The 18,152-nt window shown below is 36.6% G+C and overlaps 3 protein-coding genes across 7 annotated transcripts in view; 1 reads left to right on the forward strand and 2 right to left on the reverse strand.

Moving 5' to 3' along the window:
- crmp1 (collapsin response mediator protein 1) overlaps positions 1 to 1,960 on the reverse strand; it is a 20,920-nt gene extending 18,960 nt beyond the window's left edge. Inside the window, exons 1-2 of one of the 2 annotated variants that reach the window (XM_058780151.1) lie at positions 1,889 to 1,960; positions 727 to 795 (exon numbers count right to left, since the gene is read on the reverse strand). In XM_058780151.1, coding sequence (XP_058636134.1) covers positions 727 to 733 — 7 coding nt within the window. In that variant the 5' untranslated portion in view covers positions 734 to 795; positions 1,889 to 1,960. Of the gene's footprint in view, positions 1 to 726; positions 798 to 1,888 lie in introns of those variants that run through there. The other variant, XM_058780073.1, reaches the window with a different exon arrangement.
- wfs1a (Wolfram syndrome 1a (wolframin)) overlaps positions 1 to 9,937 on the forward strand; it is a 12,614-nt gene extending 2,677 nt beyond the window's left edge. Inside the window, 9 exon segments of the mRNA XM_058779751.1 lie at positions 736 to 812; positions 1,874 to 2,018; positions 2,160 to 2,333; positions 2,538 to 2,615; positions 2,761 to 2,915; positions 3,287 to 3,424; positions 3,563 to 4,124; positions 4,127 to 4,250; positions 5,356 to 9,937. Coding sequence (XP_058635734.1) covers positions 736 to 812; positions 1,874 to 2,018; positions 2,160 to 2,333; positions 2,538 to 2,615; positions 2,761 to 2,915; positions 3,287 to 3,424; positions 3,563 to 4,124; positions 4,127 to 4,250; positions 5,356 to 6,529 — 2,627 coding nt within the window. The 3' untranslated portion in view covers positions 6,530 to 9,937.
- Positions 6,305 to 18,152, reverse strand: part of ppp2r2ca (protein phosphatase 2, regulatory subunit B, gamma a) — a 15,665-nt gene continuing 3,817 nt past the window's right edge. For 2 of the 4 annotated variants that reach the window (XM_058780351.1, XM_058780345.1), the window contains 7 exons: positions 17,657 to 17,831; positions 15,735 to 15,847; positions 15,391 to 15,568; positions 14,561 to 14,725; positions 13,518 to 13,687; positions 12,514 to 12,605; positions 8,145 to 12,279 (listed from right to left, as the gene is read on the reverse strand). In XM_058780351.1, coding sequence (XP_058636334.1) covers positions 11,988 to 12,279; positions 12,514 to 12,605; positions 13,518 to 13,687; positions 14,561 to 14,725; positions 15,391 to 15,568; positions 15,735 to 15,847; positions 17,657 to 17,831 — 1,185 coding nt within the window. In that variant the 3' untranslated portion in view covers positions 8,145 to 11,987. Of the gene's footprint in view, positions 6,414 to 8,144; positions 12,280 to 12,513; positions 12,606 to 13,351; positions 13,374 to 13,517; positions 13,688 to 14,560; positions 14,726 to 15,390; positions 15,569 to 15,734; positions 15,848 to 17,656; positions 17,832 to 18,152 lie in introns of those variants that run through there. The other 2 variants (XM_058780428.1, XM_058780514.1) reach the window with 2 other exon arrangements.

Genomic DNA, 18,152 nt, shown 5'->3' on the forward strand with positions numbered 1-18,152 from the left:
AAAAATCAACTTATTATGTTTGATATTTTTTGATAGTACCATATTAATTGTAGTTTCTTGATATACATTCATTACGCATTACACTAAAGGAATGCATCCAAATGAAGGTAATCAGTGAGACATGGCAGAGCTACTGACACATGCTAGTGTGTGCTAGCTTTATTTTCACCAAGAACATAAATCCTATTTTTATCCCAAACCAGTGTGCTTTATTAGGACGTCAGTGTTCAAGAAATAGATCCACCTCTCACTTGAAAATCTAAAGGGTACATTTATTTACTCATGGTCTGGTTTTGCGTTTGTGGCTTGGTTTCAGCCTATAGTGTCAGAAGGTAATGGAGATAGGTAACTTTGAAGATCCCTTCAGCTGCAACCTATTAACTATATTGAGGCCATGATTAAATCAATGACAGAGAACCAAGTAAACAACTCAGTTGGCAGGAATCTATAGATAAACTATGTTCAGTAAAATGTCTATTCAGGCATACTCAAGCTCTTGTTTCCATTCAAAAATGATTATTTAATTAAAAATAGTCATTCTTGGATTGTTCTGAAACTTTAATCAACACTGATTATGATCTAACTACCAGGATCACATGATTCACTCTATTTTTATTTAATTTTTTCAAAGATGAACATAGCTAAATTATTTAGAGGATTTGTGGATTCATAAAGTCTTCAATATTGTGTCACAATAGTGTTAACATAACTGTAAGTGACTATTACCTTTCATAGATGATTTGGACGAAGATCTGTCTTTTGAGGAACTCCTGGAGAAGGCTGAGGCTGGAGACCCTAGAGCGCAGAGTAGAGTGAGTGCACGAACACACATATGAAATAATATGACAATGTGAAACTGGTCATAAAATGTTGACAATTTATTGTGAAAAAACATGTAGTGTATAAACTGATAACAAGCAAAGAAATGACATCTCATAACTTAATATGGAAGTGGACTGAATTCTATTCTGCAATTGGGTTGCTTTCTTCAACAGCCTTCTTTGATTAAACATGTGTGCTGTGATTTGTGATGGTATTGGCACTGTGATGCTATTCTCCACTGACCTATATAATGAACACAAGTGTTTATAATGTAGCTATAAGATTTTAAATGATCTACAGTGTATTGAATTCTGTAGTGTTTCTGTCTGCCTTAAAGTGTGTCCTTTTTGGCATGGTCATGATGAGTGTGTCTATTTTCAGCTTTCTGGAAGATGAGCCCAGTCTCAATATAACTCAATTGCTCCTACGTGTATATATTTTCACACATACTCTCTCAGTCAGAGCAAATGTGTCTGTATATACAGACTCAGCGGACATACATCCTGTAGACACATACATGAAATGATGAGCCCTGACTATTCTTTGAGACCTCCACTTCCTCTTTCCTCCTAAATGAATTCCACATCTTTACTTTTTTCATTCAGTTAGATTCGAGTACATAAAGCATTATGGGGGATGGAGATAAGCCTAGTAGATAGGCCAAACATTTGACTGCATAGTTTACTTTCTGTTAATGATTTTGCACTAATCTATGATTGTGTTGCTAAAGGCACACTGTGAAGCGCTTACCAAGGTTTAATAATCACGGTTTAGCATTCAGGCTAAGATTAGATATGGTTATATGATACTCAGTCTGGCTTTGAGCCTCTGGGATATTAGGCCAGTTATTATTGTTCATCAAAATGATGCAGGGGTTGATGGGCAATGTAGTCTAATTCTTATGTTGTTATCTAAGCAAACTACTCTAAACAAAATAAGTTTGGTTTATTATGCACACGATTTAGGTTCTTGGGGTGTTTCTATATGTCAGCTGAGAAATTAAAACATTGGTTAATTATTTTAATGTATATTTTTTTAATGTGTGCTGTAGCTCGGTAAATACTACCTTAAACTGGCAGAAGAAAAAGACACAGAGACAAATATCCATACAGCTGTTGAATGGTTTGTGAAGGCAGCAAAACAAGGTCGGAGGGATGCAGCCAAACTACTTCAGAAATGCTGGATCCAAAAGAAAGGTGAGGAGAAGTTGAAAAAACAAGGAACACTGAGAACATGCTTTCAATTGCAAGTTATGTCAATATAATCTGAAAAGTTGTTATACTGGTTATTGACAAATTCTTTATAATAATCCCAAATGCATTCTTCTATACTGGCAGGCATCACACCAGAGAATGCACAGGAAGTGAGAAGGCTGTCCTCAGAGAGTAAGTTTGAACAGGCAGTGAGGAGAGCAGCCATGTCGATGTATTGGAAACTCAATCCTGACAGAAAGAAGAAAGTAGCCATGTCTGAGATGCTGGAGAATGTCAACCAGGTCAATACTGTACCAGGTAATTGGCAGATTTCTTTCTTTCTTCAACAGCATTTTCCATCCTTGTGTACCTTAAATCTGAAACAGGTGGCATTTTTGACCAAATTTTGAATTTTGGGATGCTTATATTGTTAAATAAACACCTGATTGTGATTAAGAAATACATTTTTTTTAACATGTCTTGCTAGTAGTAACTCTTATTTTAATCCATTCTTCCTAATAGGTGAACCTTCTGTATGCGGTGTAACACCCAGCATTAATACTCAGAGGAAAATCCTGGAGACCATGGTGTCTAATGAATGTAAGTGTACATATTTGTGTGTACACAAATACAATAAATGAAATCTTAGTTTGTTGGTAAAGGAACTGAATGGTTGGTAAACCAACCTGAGGTATAATTTTCTAAATTTTAGCCAGAGATACTATGCATCTTTGTCCTTCTACAGCTAGCTCTAAGTATGTCGATGTGGAAGATTTTGTGGAGATGACGAAAAAGTTCACAGAAGGCATTGCGTGCACTCCCACACTGAGAACCTCAGACGTAGATGCAAAGGAAGAGGAGAAGATGTTAAGGAAAAGTGATGCAGCCACATTTGAAATGGTGAGGTGCTATGGAAGGTATGGAGGTGTTTGATGAATATATAAGCTATCATCATTTATTTGTCTATGAGAAAGGCGCTTAAAGAGTGCGCTGTGACTTTCTGTCTTTTGTGGAAAACAGTTTTTGTCTATAATGAAACTCAGTGAGATCCAAAGCAAAACTGGATGCTAGTGACTTTCACTGTAAGACATTTTTTTAAATATATATTTTGTGTTTTGTTTGGAATGACAAATGTTTGGAATGTTTTGTTTGGTTGAGTAAACGATGCCATAATTTTAACTTAAATGTCCACCAATGAGACCGTAATGTAAGTTGATAAAACCAGCTTCATACTTGCTAATACATCAAAAAATGCTGCTATTTTCATACAGGAAAAAAATGAATTGGCCCCCGTCACTCATAAGCGTCATCGAAAGTCCAGTTGGGGAATGTCGAGCAGTGGGATGATATTGGCTACCGGACGAGGTGGTGCGATGAAGAGAGCCCTGGACATAAAATCCCACTTCTTGGTGAAAAACAAATTGACAAAAAATATGTTCAAAAGTTTGCTTGGCATAGGAACTGTTGATCTAGCTGTTTATCTAACTTTTGTTTGACAGTACTCTTGTAAAATGCAGATGTTGACTTTGTCTTACCTCACCTTGTAGGGTCTGCAGTACCCTCTCCATGCGATTATTGAGATGAAGGAACTTTTAATTGACTGGGCATCTCGTGCTGGTGTCCAGTGGCTGAGCACCATCATCCCAACGCAACACGTCAATGCCCTTATCTTCTTCTTCATCATCTCCAATCTCACCATTGATCTGTTTGCCTTTGTCATCCCGCTCCTCATCTTCTACCTCTCCTTTATCTCCATGGCCATCTGCACACTGAGAGTCTTCAAGAGCAGCAAAGGATGGGAGAACTTCAGTGCCTTAACTGCCCTCCTCACACGCTTCGAGCCCAGCCTGGACGTGGAGCAAGCGGAGTCCAACTTTGGCTGGAACAACCTGGAGCAGTACCTCTACTTCATGATATCAGTGTTCTTTATGATCTTCACCTTCCCAGTAGCAGATAAAGGCTGGATCCCATGCTCGGAGCTTTTCACAGTGGCTATCTTCTTCACGGCAATGAGCTACATGAGCCTGAGCCCATCTGTGGCAGCTTACACACGAAGGGCACTCATCATCGAGGTGGCTTCATCTTTGTGTACCTTGACCAGCAGGTTGCCAAGGAAATGGCGATGGCCAGGATGCTGGGGCATATTTTCACAACTATCCCTCTAGGAGAATCGCTGGTGCTGGAGCTCAGTGTACCCTGTGTGCTCTACATCTACCTTTTCTACTTGTTCTTCAGGTAAAAGAACGTTTTTACTGTATCTATTTAAGGCAATGTACATCCAATGAACTGGATTGGACCAGGGTTATTTTATGTAAACTAAAACCAAATTTAAATTAAAACTTTTTTTTTTTGCTATTTCCAAAAAATTTGAAATACAGCTGAAATAAATATAACATGAAAAACTAAATATTGAATATTGAATAATTAGACAATAAAATATTTAAAATTATAAATTTATATTAATAAAAAAATTATTTTGTTTTCATGTTACAGCCAGTGCAAACATGGGTTGTGTTATTCCCCTGCATCTAATTCTGTTATTTTAGAATCATTTATGTACCATTATAGTGTATATTTATCTTCTGAATTAATGATTTCAGATGTAATATATATATATATATATATATATATATATATATATTCACAAAGAAAACATGCAATAGCTGAAAATTATAAAAACTATTATCTATGATTATACATTTCACACACACATTTTTCATAAATGTTACATTTTCTGTACAAAGAAAATTTGCCAAAAAATGTATGTTTAAATTTTTAATTTTTTATTTACATGAACATTTTTAATGTCTAATTATTCAATATTTATGCATTTTCCACACGTAAATGTTTTTTTTTTTTTTTTTTCATGAAATGTACATTTTTTTCACAAAGAAAACTTGCAATAATAGCGGAAGATTATTAAAAATATTATTTATGATTACACATTTCAAACACATATTTTTTCATTAAATGTTTCATTTTCTGTACAAAGGAAAATTGGCCAAAAATTACAAAGGAAATAAATTAAACACTTTTGCTGGAAAATAAAGACATAATGTCAAATCATTGCTAACTGATTAGTAATTTTTAAATCATTATTATGCTACAATTAATTTTTGCATATTTTCGAGATGGCTATTCATCTATGCTAGCCAGCTAGATAATTTTACCTAGAAGAAACCAATATCATAACCAGTGTCACAGTTATTTTTAAATAAATAAAATATAGCACTGACCCAATAGGGCAAGTAACAGTTTCCTCACTTAAGTCAAGTTAGTATAATATATATTGATACAGTGACCATACAGTACCTAACCTAATATTTTTTTAAATGTATAGTATGGCACGCATGAGGGGATTCAGAGGGACGTACTGCTTCCTGGTGCCGTACCTGGTCTGCTTCACGTGGTGCGAGTTCTCTGTGGTCCTGCTGCAGAACTCCACCACCATTGGCCTTATCCGCACATGTGTGGCCTACTTCCTCTTCCTGTTTGCCTTACCCGTTTTGGCTTTGGGTCTGATGGCGATGCTGCTGATTCAGGTGGTTAAGTGGTTCCTGGAGCTGGAGTTGACCAAAATGCTGGTGACGCTGGCAGTGTGTGCCGTCCCTGTGATCCTGCGGCTCTGGACTCGATTCAGCCTGTCCATCCTAAATGTCTTCCGTTCCATCACCCACAGAGGTCCGGTGAAACTGATCCTCCTGTGCATCACTACGGTGATTTTATTCTGCGGTGTCTATGTCTATAATGCTGAAGGTCTAAAGGTGTATAACTCCACAATCACTTGGCAGGAATATGGTACACTGTGCGGCCCACGTGCCTGGCAGGATCACGGAATGGCTCAAACACAGCTCTTATGCAGCCATCTGGAAGGTCATCGTGTCACCTGGACAGGAATATTCCGTCGTGTTCGTGTAGTCGAGATGGAAAACGGAGCTCAGTCTGTTATAAACTTGCTACCGGTGTTTATGGGAGACTGGTTGCGGTGTCTCTATGGTGAGGCTTATCCGAAGTGTGAAGCACAGAATAATACGTCTCCGGTTGCGAATGTCACGGGAGTCGAGCCTGTTAATGCCACAATGCTGTTCCTCCAGCAGGAAGAGAAAGAGCTCTGTCGGATAAAGGCCTTTGCTAAACACCAATGCCATGTTAAACGCTTCAACAGTTACCGCTTTGAGGTGACGGTCGGCATGCTGGTGGATGGAGTCACGCAACTTGACGATCCGGCAGGTGACATCCTCCTAATGGCGAGTCACGAGTTTAAACAGGTGCTACTGAACCTCGATCCAGGCAGCATGGTAGAGTTCAGCACAAAGCTGGAAGGGAAGTTGGGTACCAAATTACCTGCATTTGAACTGAAAGCCATACACTGTCTGGACTGCAGCTCGTCATTGGTGCCTGAGGGACGACAGGTCAAGATTGAACGGAACTGGAGGAAAACCATGCTTAAAGCCATTAAATTTGCATTTGACTTCTTCTTTGCTCCTTTTCTCTGTGCTAGGATCAATGTGTAAAGAGGAAGAAAAAAAGACAGAGATACATTAATCTCAATCACAGTCAAAATGTTTGGAGTTTTTTCCTATTCAGAGTCGGAGGAATTTAAAAGAGCTGTCAAACTCCAAACACAATTTGCACATTTTTCTGGAAACATAAAAATTAATTCTTGTGTTATGTTAGAGATCATGTGTTATTGTTGTGGCATTGGGAAAATTGATCAGTTTCTTTTATATTAGCTTGATTCTTTTCCATAGCTATTAACTTTTTTTTTTTTTTTTTTAACTCTCTTATGCTCATCTAGGCTGCTTTTGTTTGATTAAAAATACAGTAAAAACAGTTATATTGTAAAATATTATTACAATTTACAATGTCTGAATTATTGTCACATGATCCTTCAGGTCAAATATTATCATGTGACACTGAAGACTGGAGTAATGGCTGCTGAAGATTTAGCTTCACAGGAATAAATTATGTCTTAAATAGAAAATGGTTATTTTAAATGTTATTAATATTTCACAATATTACTGTTTTACTGTATATTTGATCAAATAAATGCAGCTTTGGTAAATGCTTTTTTAACAACATAAAAACATAATTATTCTACACCTTTGACTGTCATTAATGATAAGTTTAATGACAGTTCTATTGTAAAGTGATAAAAGTTAATGTAATCTGTCTACAAAAAATTGTTCACCCAAAATTAAATTTACTCATTATTTACAAGTGCTACAAATTAAAAATTTAAGTTATCCATTGAGTGTTTTTTTCAACTGCCCTCATTCCATAGATTAACCATGTTTTTCAGCAAGTTTTGTGCAAATTAGCATTCTCTGCATTCTCTCAAAGATTTCTAATGCACGTTTACATAGAAAAATGTTTAAAAGGCAGATTTGCAAATCAAATTTGATCTTGAACCAATGTTTCTGACCTTCAGAAATTCAGCCTGACCTTTATAACTCATTTATGATTATGATCTTATGTGCAAAGGATCTTTACTCACATATTTGTGTGATTTTGTTTCAATTTTTTTTTGTCATGAATAAGAATGCATGGAATACTTGTCTAGTATTTAGAGTATTTATCAAATGAAGTATTTCTGTGAACATGAGCCTTATCTATTATTTGTTAGTTCAAATAACTTTTTCCCTTTTTTTGTCTTTTAAATAACATGAGTCTACATCATTGATACAAATCTGCATACAATCATACAGCTCACACTTTGTTGCACTCTTATGATGTTACTGTTTGTTAAATGGAAAAACCATCTCCACACAGATGTTTTCCTTAAAGGTTCTATGACAAGTGGATGTAAAACCTGTTTACATTATGTTTGGAATTAGGTTTTTATTTTTGTGAAAATGTAAAAATGAATTAAAGTGCCTTTAAGATTCACAGTTATTGTCCTTCTAAGGTCTGATGCTGCATGGTATGCAGTTAGCTCACTATAAGCATATCAGGTGTGTGTGTGTGTGTGTGTGTGCGTGCGTGTGTGTTTGTGTTAAATACCCAGAAGCAGACAGATAGACTGAGAAACAAGCACTATGAAAAAAAAAATGAAAAAAAACAAAACAAAACATTAAACTAAGGAGGTATACAGAGGTCATATTAATTTAATCACATTCCTCCATTTGCCTCTTTTATTTTTTCATTAAGTGTCAATAGAATATGTTTAGGCATCATAGATATACACATTAGTAACACTGGATAATGATAAACATGCGTTTTTGTGTGTATGCTTGCATGTATAGGCCTAATTTGTGTGTGTGTGTGAGAGAGAGAGTGTGTGTGTGCCCTGAAAAACTCAAGCTATTATTCCCTGGTTGCATTGTGAATGTGAGTGTGTGTTTCACTGCATGTCTGAGAGGAAAGCATGTGAGAATGCATAATGGCAGAAGGCCTATTGCCATGGTAACAGGATGTAAGAGAATGAAAGTGTGCGAGAGAAAGAGAGGAACAGAGTGAAAAAAGCGGAGAATCATTGTCTCAGGGTACAAAAATGATGTGAATGAACTACAAATGTAAAAATAAGAGTAGAGGGACTGATTGTAAGAGGCACAGCCTCAGTATATGTAGAGCAAAGAGTACTAGAAAAATGGGACAGACAAACACGTGAACACCAGAAAAGACAGAAAAGTCAAAGAAAATGAGAAAATGAGAAAGCAAGCAAGCAAGCTCGCTCGTCAGTTTGAGAGCACCCCGTTAACATCATAACACTTTAAAAATGGATTCATTAAAAGCATGTTACATTCATTCAGCCTTGTTCATATAGCAAAAACAATCACTGACCTCCGTGTCATAGTCTACACAGACACCCAACAATTCATTACCACATCTACACCAAACAAACAGTCACCCAGAAGGTGAATGGCACCTTAAACAAAAGATAACTCGCCATATTCTTTCTACAGTGGATAGAGAGTTACATGTACACCTGTGTGGTCATTGAAAACACAGTGTGCAGAGATTCACATTTACACATGGTTTATCCACTTACTAGCTGCTACATATTGGAACGTTCCAAATTCAATACAAGATAAGCTATTTTAGATATTTTGGTCACACTTTATATTAGGTGGCCTTAACTACTATGTACTTACATCAAAAAACAAGTACAATGTACTTATTGTGGTCATATTGTATTGCAAAACACTTTTGCTGCTATTGAGGTGGGATACGGGTGGTTAGGGACAGGTTTGGTGGTATGGGTCGGTTTAAGGGTGGGTTCAGGTCAACAGTGTAATTATAAATGTAATTACAGAAATTAATTACAGATGTAACTACATATAGGTATTTAAAAAAATATAAGTACAATGTAAAAACATGTATTTACAAAATAAGGGCATTGTACCAAATGATTAATTTAAATATAAGTACATAGTAGTTAAGGCCACCTAATATAAAGTGGGACCGATATTTTTTTCAAAGATAAGCTATTTGGCATGCTGCCACAAAACGCAATTTTGACACGTCCTCAACTATGTTAATGCACTTATAATGGAAGTCCAGGGAGCAAGGAATTAGCATATAATAATAGGGGGAATAAAAATTAAATGCCTTTTGAAAGTATAGTCTCAAAACATCAGTATTCTTGATATTAAAATAAAACTAATAAATCTGATCAAATCAATAACTGACCTTGTCTGTGCAATCATAAATCATATTCCCAAAAAAGGGACAGGAATTACATTAGTAATGCATGAGCAGACGTTCATTAGTCTAGACCAGTGTCCCACAACTAAAAGATTTTGACAACTTTGTAGCTGACATATAACCTTTGGACAGAAGAATTAAATATAAGCCAGTGGCTCTCCACCAGGGAATGGGGCCCACTAGGGGGCCTCAACAAAGACGACTTCAAATTAGACAAAACAAGCATTAAAATAAACTGATTCAACTGTTTTATTTTTTGTTTGTTTGTTTGTTTTTTTGCTTTAAAAAACAGCATTCCTACGATTTTTGTAAAACCTGCATACACAAGTAAGCCTAATTTTAAAGGTTGGTTGATCAGCTTTTTTGGAAGGCTTATGTTTATGGGGTGCAGTGTTCATGCTTTGTTTTTGTTTTTTAAAAATGCATTATTTTCACATATTTTACCTTTATTCTACACCACTGTTTCTGTTCTCGTCAAAACAGTCTGTTGAGTTCCTGGTTCTATGAAGCCCCTCCCTAAGAAACAAGCAATCAGGCTCAGATTGGTTAGCTGGCCCAGTATGTTGTGATTCGCTGACGCCTAGTGCTCGTTGTCCGGAAACGTCACAGCCCCTTACCATTATGGATAGTTGCATGATCCCGGGGGGCAGGGTTTATGTAAACATCGGGTTAGTGATGTCACAAACCCGGGAAGAAGCTCATTGTAGTCCCTACCAGCCTTTTTTGTAGTGCTTAGCGATTTCTTTAAAAAAAAAAAAAACAGACATTATGTTCTAACAGCAACATTACACACTAACTAAAGTTAAAAAAGTGAAATCATAATCAACCACCCCTTTTAAATAAACCGATTCAATAGTTTTTTTTTCTCTCTCTCTCTTTAAAGAACTAGCATTCCAACATTTTTTGTAAAACCTGCATATATAAGGTAGCCTAATTTTAAAAGTGTGATTCCTAGACCTGTAAAAGTAATGTTAATAAAATCTTAAAACTCTGATATACATTATGATGAATATACATTATTTTCTAATCATGCCAAGCTCTGAAATATTTTATTGGGTATAAATTGTGAGTTAAAAATATTTATAAAATCCTTACCCAGTAAATCACAAACAACTGTAAAAGTAATAGGGTCTTCAGATATTTTTGTGGACAATGAGACAATGAGGGGCTTTGGAGTCAAAAAGGTTGGTAACCATTCATATAAGCATTTCAACAAAAATACAAGCTGCACATTTTGCTTTTAAACCCTTCAGAATGTCCCACAGACTTCCACTGAAAGTACATTACTCTACATTTTTTTTTTTTATAAAACAGAGTAATGTGTCAAAATTATTGTTTGTGGTAAAGCATTTACTGGAATATTCTTTAAATTAACAAACTGATTTTTCATGCTTTCTGCACTGTTTTGTAGCCCATGTCAGTATTTTCATCTATATTTCCAACATGGCTGTTTAAATTTCCTTTTGAGGGTTCAGTAGAGTAGCTACAATCATACATAAAAAGGCAGTGCTTCACTGTGAGAGCCCAGAAATCTGTGTAACCAGAGACTATATCAGAGCTTGACCCTAACGCATGTCTGCTGGAGGCTTTTTTAAAAGCGTGTTAGTGGTGTGATATATCCTCGTTCTTTTTTTTTTTTTTTTTTCTTACCATACAGGTGTAAATGTAACCCATCTTGAGGTGTAACCAGGTTAAGACAGTGTTCTGATGAAGTAGTAGATCAATCCTTTTGTTAGGATGCATGAGACAAGTACTGGAATTTAATAAACCTCTTCCAAGTGCGAGATATAGCGATTGGTTCATATAGGCATCCATGTTCTGATGTGAAGTAAAATGAGTGCTCGTGTAGCAGATGCATTGTGGGATAGTTTTTGGGAAGCACGTGATAGGAAGACTGCTCAGAGCACTCTTGTTACCATGACAACAGAGTAACCTGTCTCCATGGCAACCTGGCACAGAGGAGTGGAGCGGTCTCATTCCTGGTCTTCAGCCCAAATTAGCTGTCAATCACAGATCAGCGCAGTCAGGGAATGGCCGTCAACACCATCCATCACATATCGAAGCAGTCCGGGATTGGCTAACTGTGATGTCGATCGTAAATTCCACGTACCGTAGCTCATCGGCAACATTCTTGGTGGTGTAATTAACCAACAGTTATCACATAAAGTCATTGGCTATACATAACTGCTCTCCTGGAACGGCTTAACTGCAAAGTCCATCTGTTTACTTTCAGGGTCCATCTCCACAGGACCAAGAATCTGTGTTTTAAAGTATAATATTGATATATGTGCATGTTGGTTTGTGTGTGGCTGTGTGTGTGGTTTGTCACAGGTTTTCTGCGTTGACCCTGTCCTGAAAGATGTAGAGGTTGTTAGTGGCTGCAATGGCGATGATGTTTTCAGCCGGGTGCCAAGCCATGTGCAGAATCTTTTTTGTGAAGTCCAGACTGTCCACACCCACGTCACCCCGCCGACGCCGGCCCCCGGTGTAAACGCGGCGAGTCCGTAGCACAGCACGCGGTTTACTGCTCTCACGCCATGCCTCGAGGGTTACACCGCGACCGGTTTCACGATCGAACATCCGGAAAAAACTGTTATACGCTCCTGTCATGATTACACTTGGAGGGGGAACGGTGAGGTGAGAGACAGCAAAGCATGATGTGTATAAAACAGAACGGGTATGCGGAGTAAACAAGAGTTTGGAAGAGGAACAAATGAGCAAATCAATAGGATACAGACCATAATGGAAATACGAGAAAGATAGAAAGAAGAAAAAGAAGGTATGAGTACAAACCAGGAAATAAGCCTATTTTGCATAAAATATGATTATTCAAAGCCTCAGAAGTTGTTACCTGTCTGTGCTGTTCCAGACGCACTCAAACTTGTCAAAGATGCAGTCGTTTTCATACAAAGAGCAGAGTTTGCTTCTTAGGTACTCATGAACCTGACACACAAGGGAATGTTCATATTGAAAGTCATTCTAAAATTCGATCATGTTTAATTCTAAAATGCATTGCAAAATCATTTCTGGGATGATACGTGTTGGGGAACGGCTTTGAAACTGTTGATGAATCATTTAGGGTGAGAACATCAGACAAAAACATAAGTTTATAATAAATACAACTAAAAACAAGAATGTACTCTAAATTATATAACAGAGTTGAAGACAGAGATGAACAGCAGAATTTGACTAAATTTTCCAAAATATATATAAACAAGACCGAAAATGGAGCACAGGGACTCAAACCAGTCAATTGTTTATTAAATCTTATCATTTACATAAATTGTCTATTAGAATTGATTCAATTGGCATTGTTATTGATAACTAAAACTAAAAATCATGAAATGAATTTGTGTTAATTGAAATAAAGCTGAAATTAAATTAAATATAAATATTTTATGAAAAACTTAGAAATGATGCATTGGCAACTAACAGAAATAAAACAAGTTTAAGTTAAAGTGATAAAATTACTAAAACTAAAACTGAACTAAAAATAAAGCTAAATACAAATATTAAAAATAATAAATAAAAATGAAAAAAAAAGCACAACAAAAATACTAAACTGTAAACTTAAAAATGAAAATATAATATAAATTTGTTTCTACTATACTATAATATATAAATATACTACTGTTTAAAATACTATAATAGTACATAAATAACACTAACTTCCCAACAACAGGAGAGGACCATTTAGGATGAACTGATTTACTAGAATAGAAATGTAAAAAGTGTCTTACTGCACATGAAAAAAAAAAAAACATCTTCATAAACCAGAAATAGTTTAGCCTAGTATATGTGCTGCAAATATCATGTGTTTTTGGTGACATATACCAAGACCTGCATGTTACCCACCTGGTAGGTCTCCACTGGGCCCTTCTCCATGTTGAGGTCCCATACTTTGACAGTCAAGTAGTCTCTGGTGAGCAGATAACGTCCACTATGGCTAAACTTAACATCAGAAACCGACGAGATGATCTCAGAGAAGAAAGATCGATTGCCTGGGTCCTCTGGCTCCTCAAAGACTGAGGTGAAGAGAAGTAACAGATTCAAACTGAGCTCAGAGTCACTTGAAATAGTTAGGATGGGGCGGCTTTTATCAGCACGATGAGCCTCCATGCGATTTAGCTCAACTTTTTAACACTTTAGCTATCAATCACCAGGCATTTTGTGTCTGTCAGAAGCTGCTGGGGAATGATGGTTTTACATTTAATGACTTAATGACAGCAATACAACATCTTTAAAGCTGTGGTCTGCTTATCATTTAATGCAGCTATAAGTCTAAACCTCACTACATCTGCGTGAATTTCCCCAGCAACTAGCACAGCTGTTCTTCTTAATTGTTTTCAGTGTTTCCCGCTGTCTTTTTTAACTAAGCTACTTCCAACAGGTTCTGGCTAAGTGAAGAATTTCTGAAATGAAAGATTTTAGGGGCATAAAGAAATGAAAGGTTAAAGGCAATGTTTGGGCATAGTTATATGAGATGCATCTGTCACTAATTATTAAATGACAAAATGAAGCATATATTTTGATTCCATGTTAACCGTAATAGTGTGCACGTCATATAAAACGGTATACACTACCGTTCAAAGTTTAAGGTTGGTAAGATTGCTAATGTTTTTTAAAGAAGTCTCTTATGCTCACCAAGGCAATAAAACAATAAAAATGTCACATGGTCCTTCAGAAATAATTCTAATATGCTGATTTGGTGCTTTAAGAAACATTTCTTGTTATTATCAATGTTGAAAACAGTTGTGCTGCTTAATATTTTTGTGGACACTGTGATGTATTATTTTTCAAGATTCTTTTGATCAATTTAATGCATTCCTTGGTGTATAAAAGCATTTATTTCTTATTGGACCCAAACTTTTGAACGGGATGGCAAGTAATGCACTCACTTTTGGAGTGCTTGTCACAGAGCGCCGACTCTCTCATGTCACAGAGGCGTAGCGTGCCTTTACTGCTGCTGTATACAAACAGGTGGCAGTGCTGTGGGTGGAACTCTGCAGCTGTTATCACCTCCGTCAGGTCCTCCATATTGGCTGGCTTAATGTCCACAATGTCTGAGAGGGGAAGGGGTCAAGGAAAGCTTCTGATTTACAGCTCTGAAAGCTCCTCTTCTCTGTTTGAGATTCCTACTTCTTTCATGAACTCTCATGAATGCAGATTTTCAGTGAATAATGGCTTAAAGTTTGGTCTGTTTGGTCATAAAAGAGTCATATTGACCACTTTCATGATATTTTTGTTCCCTTTTTAAGAAACCGATCACATAAGATCTACAACTGCAAGCACATTCTGACAGACATCCGATTGGTGTAAATCTCTACAGTTGCATGATTATTATTCTGAGAACTCACACACACACACACATGCAAGCACAAGCACACAACCTACAATTTTCCTGAAGGCAGCTATTATGTGTTTTAGAGGAGAGTGTTTCCTTGGTGAATTATTTAAACGTTTCCATAGATATTTTATTTCTAGGTCAGAGCCCTGCACAAAAGAAGAAGGAGCTACGCAATCTGGAACACAAAACCCTCTGCCTTCAGTCCAGTCACAGGAACACAAAGAAATCAAAGCAATCCAGTTCAGGAACAGAACAATTTTATACCATATTCACTCTACTGATGCAACATTTTGGTTTTATATATAAGCCAGTTTAAAGTGTCATTCATAATGGCTGGCTGCGTTTTGTTTTATCTTTTCTTTTTTCTGACATGAAGGATACTGAAGCTTCGATCTGTGATATCCAGGTGCCACATGTTGATCCTGAGATCATCAGCAGACAGATATGTCTCGCCATCGCTATTGACTGAGATGGAGTTGACGTGGTAGGTGTGGCCGTTGGCAAAGATTCTCCTCGGCCGAACCTCGACCATCAGGTCAGTGGGCTTCAGGACCGGCACCTTGAAGGAAATGGATTTTAGCATCAGAAGTCTTCTTTTATTGTAGATTATTTACTCAATATAAGGGTAACACTATATAACATAGCAACTAATAATGTACCAATAATGTCAATAATGACCAGTCCATCTTTTTGCACCGGACTGAATATGTCAGCTGTGAAAATACCCGTAATGAGGTCACGGTGGAGATGTCCTTTATTCGCCCTTCTTCGTCCTTCAGATTGTAGCCCTCTGGCCGCTTGTCTCTCTCGCTCACCTTCCATAGCTTTATCGTTTTATCTGTTGGAACATACCTGAGAAATTATCAGCCATTCATTTTTATAATAGAGACTTTCTATACCAAAACATCAATACATATTTATATGGCATTTTCTAATGCAAGTGGCCTTGAAAGGCATTGTTCATGCTTACAGGGGTTAAAGCAAAAAAAGATCCTGAGCCTGAACTTTTTCCCAGGGGAAGGGGGAGGGTGCAGCACATGCAAAGCATGCAATGACTGTTGCAACTTAAACATTTGAAAGGATACTATGGCAAAGTTACTGCTTTCCTTATTCAAACTGAATTTTTTCATGAATATATGGTTGACCTGAAGAATGAAAGCTATATCATACACTTGGAAAATTATGAGGTATACCACCGCTTATCAACACTAGGGCTGTGACAATATACTTAGATCACGAGATGACACAAAATACAGATAATTGGTTCACTAGAATGAGACAATTTTAATGCTATTTTTAAGAAATTTTAAATGACAAAATATTTGTCTTTTAATTACAAAAAGTGAAAATACAGTTTTATTTTGAAATATTTTAACTAATCTATGGCTGTAACTAATGATCATTTTGGTAATTAAGTAATCTACTGATCATTTTGACAATTGAGTAATCTGATATTTTTATTAACACAAAAAGACCTAAGTAAATACCAGGCTGTAGTATGATTATTTATATATAAACTAACGATGAGGCAATAATAATTGGCTCAAATAAAATATCAAAACCAAGTAATTACATGGTTTTATTTAACAACACAGTTAAAATACATAATGTAATATGCCTATACATATGAACATAACCAATTTAAGTAAATTATGTATTATAACAAATACCTGCAGAGGGCGCCAACGGCCCGGTGACGTTCACTTTACAGCGTGATTAAACGATGTTTTAATCCAATAAATTTTAATATTTGGCCACATGCAGAAACTTTTATTTTGAAATCGCGATGTACAACATGGCATTTAGACATAGGTTGACTTATTCTCCTGTGTTGGCAAAGGTTTATAAATGATTTACTTTACAAATCTAGTGAGATAATGCACATTGTTTTCCCAGATGAACTTTAAGCAATTCTCACAGCATACAGAGGAAGAGTTTAGCTCCTTTCACACATACAGTCTTTACTCGTAAAATACCATTAGATCATATGTGAACAGGACCTTTACAAAAAGCTCGGTAAATTTGTTCTGGCAATCATATCGTTCTTATGGAGAAGACATGATTACTCTGAGCTGTTTACAAAGTGCTTTTTAATTAGTTTTTCCATGTAAATATGCGCTAGATGGACTTTGACCATCGCGCCTCGCAGCTTTTTGTCGCGCTTCTCCATTCATCAGGACTGCGACTCTGCCTACTATTACACGCGGCACGTCTCGTGTTTATAAGAGCAAAACATTCTGATTGGCTAGTAATGTTAGTTTGGTTGAGAGTGAAAGCTGTGCTCCTCTCATACCACTGATAGGCGAACTCATGGACTCGACAGTGATATCAACAAGTCTTTTTTTTTTTTTTTTCGCAGCCAAACGCTGCATGCCGGAGAACTTTAAGCCCTGTGCTTATTATACTTTTAATAATGTCTTATGATTCAATGGTGCTTACAGATGATAGAAATGTGTAATGTAATTCAACCCAACTATTTCAGTCTGATATCTGGTATGGATTTCTTGCACAGAATAATCACAGTGCCTTTTAACATTAGGCCTTAAATTATGTCTTAAAATGAATGGGTTATTTTCTAATTAGGAGGATTACATGGACAAATATGAGGCTAGATTAACTCCTGATGGACAGGAAGTGGTGTGATTACCGTTGGTAGAGAGAAGAAAGTGGGCAGCGTTTTGCTGTGGCAGCCAGCGGATCTTATTGATCTTCTCCTCAATCTCCAAACTCTTCAGATAGTCGAAGTCTGGTTCGTGACTCTGGAACGTACTGTAGACATTATACTCACCCGATTCTCCCAGCTCCTCAGGTTCACCTTTAGACTGCAGTAAGAAAGAAGATCCAAATACAAAGTATATATGCTTACACATAAATAATAGTAAAATTGGTCACACTTTATATTAGGTGGCCTTAACTACTATGTACTTACATCAAAAAATAAGTACAATGTACTTATTGTGTTCATATTGTATTGCAAAACACTTTTGCTGCTATTGAGGTGGGATACGGGTAAGGTTAGGGACAGGTTTGGTGGTATGGGTAGGTTTAAGGGTGGGTTAAGGTGTAAGGGATGGGTCAACAGTGTAATTATAAATGTAATTACATAAATTAATTACAGATGTAATTACATATAGGTATTTTAA

The sequence above is a fragment of the Onychostoma macrolepis genome, chromosome 01 (genome assembly GCF_012432095.1).
Source record: "Onychostoma macrolepis isolate SWU-2019 chromosome 01, ASM1243209v1, whole genome shotgun sequence".
Lineage (NCBI taxonomy): Eukaryota > Metazoa > Chordata > Actinopteri > Cypriniformes > Cyprinidae > Onychostoma > Onychostoma macrolepis.